At 51.1% G+C, this 2033-nt stretch overlaps 1 protein-coding gene across 1 annotated transcript in view; it reads right to left on the reverse strand.

Annotated features, from left to right (window-relative positions):
• Positions 1-244: 244 nt before the first annotated feature.
• Positions 245-2033, reverse strand: part of LOC139022600 (cell adhesion molecule DSCAML1-like) — a 7096-nt gene continuing 5307 nt past the window's right edge. The window contains exons 5-8 of the mRNA XM_070434519.1: positions 1099-1298; positions 816-906; positions 577-705; positions 245-471 (exon numbers count right to left, since the gene is read on the reverse strand). Of these exons, the coding sequence (XP_070290620.1) occupies positions 245-471; positions 577-705; positions 816-906; positions 1099-1298 (647 nt within the window). The remainder of the gene's footprint in view (positions 472-576; positions 706-815; positions 907-1098; positions 1299-2033) is intronic.

The following is a 2033-nucleotide window of genomic DNA, read 5'->3' on the forward strand; positions in this document are numbered from 1 at the left end:
GAGGACAGCTCTGTCAGGACACTGACTGGAGATCAATGATGGTTAGTTTGAATGTCTCAGTTATTATGGTATTATAGCATGAAGGAAAAGAGGCATGATGGTCAGTGACGTTTACCCTCCACGTGACCCGTATGCTCTGCGACGTCATTGGCTGGAGGATCACGTCCATAGGGGGCCCATCAGGTTCTGTTGACGTGAGATGTTGAAATGAGGGTTGTCAATGACACCCAAACAAGACAGCATTTTAATTAGGGTGTGTGTGTGTTTGTGATGTGTGTTTATATAAGTGTGTGTTAGACGTACGTGCTTCCTCAGTGCTGATGGGGGAGCTCCTTGCTAGGCTGGCTGCGTCCGAGCCTGTTGAAGGGTACATGCGGATGCTGTAGACACAGGCAGGGTGCAGCTCCACGATGTTAGCCTGGTTGTTAGTGGGGGAGATGTTCCTGGTGGTGTACTTGTGATCCCAAGTATCTGTAACATATAGAAGCAGATAGAGAGGAAATTAGAGGACCAGAGAAAAGGGAGTTAGATTGAGGACAATAGGGATGTGAGGTTTTAAACTGGTTGGACTCGTACCAGACTTGTTCTTATACTCGATGTCGTAGCTGGTGATTGATGCTGTTGCCGGCGAACCCTGGATCCAGCGCAGGTTCATACTGCGATCCTTCACCTCTCTCACCTCCAACTCAGGAGGGTCAGGAGGCTCTGTGTGTGTGAGTGGAGGAGGTTAAGTACAATTTGACCTCAATCACTGGTCTGTCAACAGTGAGCCTATGTGCAGTAATAGCAGAGTGCGAGAGATAGGCACCTTGCACGGTAAAGCTGGATGAGTCCTCGCCCCTCTCCGTATGAGTTGATGGCATGGCAGGAGAAGAAGACTGAGTCCCCGCGCTCCGCTGGCTTCAGCTGCATGGGACAGCAACACACATAGAAGACAGAGAGACGGCATGGAATATTTTAGTGGTCAAAACTACCCAGCATATAATACTGTGACCCTTTAGTACTTTCATCTCAAATCAATTGGGCTCTGTTCTAAATCATATGCTCTTCAATTTCAATTTTCTCTCAACATTTTGCCCTCTTTCGTCAGTGTCTAACCTTGAGCGTGGAGATGACCTCGTCCCCTTTCTTGTTGATGGTGATGGAGTAGCGGGGGTTCCTCTCGGCGTCGATGACGGTGTCGCCCCTCTCCAGCGGATGATGATTGGCTGCTCTCCCCGCGCTTGTGCAGTTCAGCTCCTTCAACCTGGCCCTTGATGGCCATGGTGGTGTTGGGTGCGACGTGATCATGGCTGGAACTGGAGACACACACAGAGAGAGATATTCATGAATATGATAAATAGATATGGCAAAATGAGAGAAGGAAAGAGGGATGGGGATTTGAAAAATCAAGGAACTGTACAGGTGTGTAGAAAATAGAAATCGACCCTCCATCACTATCTGTTTCATTTCACGCTCCGAGCCCTCGTGGCCCTCCCGCCCCCCCCTCTCTTCCCAGCTCCCTCCTCCCCTCTTCCTTGTTTCCTCCTCCTCTCCGCCGACATGGGTTATTGATCTGAGGGGTTCCTGCTGTTTTGTTTTCATCACCAATTCATCAGAACCTTTTCTTTTCTTCAAAACCACACACAGGACAGCCAGGACAGCCAGGACAGACAGGATGGACAGACAGCCAGGGACAGACAGGAAAGACAGGACAGCCAGGACAGACAGGGAAGCCAGGAGGGACAGGACAGCCAGGACACACATGACAACCAGGACAGACAGGGCAGCCAGGATGGACAGGACAGCCAGGGACAGACAGCCAGGATGGACAGGACAGACAGGACAGACAGGATGGACAGGACAGGACAGACAGGACAGACAGGACAGACAGGACGGACAGGACAGACAGGACAGACAGGACAGACAGGACAGACAGGACAGACAGGACAGACAGGACAGCCAGGATGGACAGGACAGCCAGGACAGACAGGACAGACAGGAAAGCCAGGACAGACAGGACAGACAGGGCAGCCAGGATGGACAGGACAAAT

Source organism: Salvelinus sp. IW2-2015, linkage group LG23, assembly GCF_002910315.2.
Source record: "Salvelinus sp. IW2-2015 linkage group LG23, ASM291031v2, whole genome shotgun sequence".
Taxonomy (NCBI): Eukaryota; Metazoa; Chordata; class Actinopteri; order Salmoniformes; family Salmonidae; genus Salvelinus; species Salvelinus sp. IW2-2015.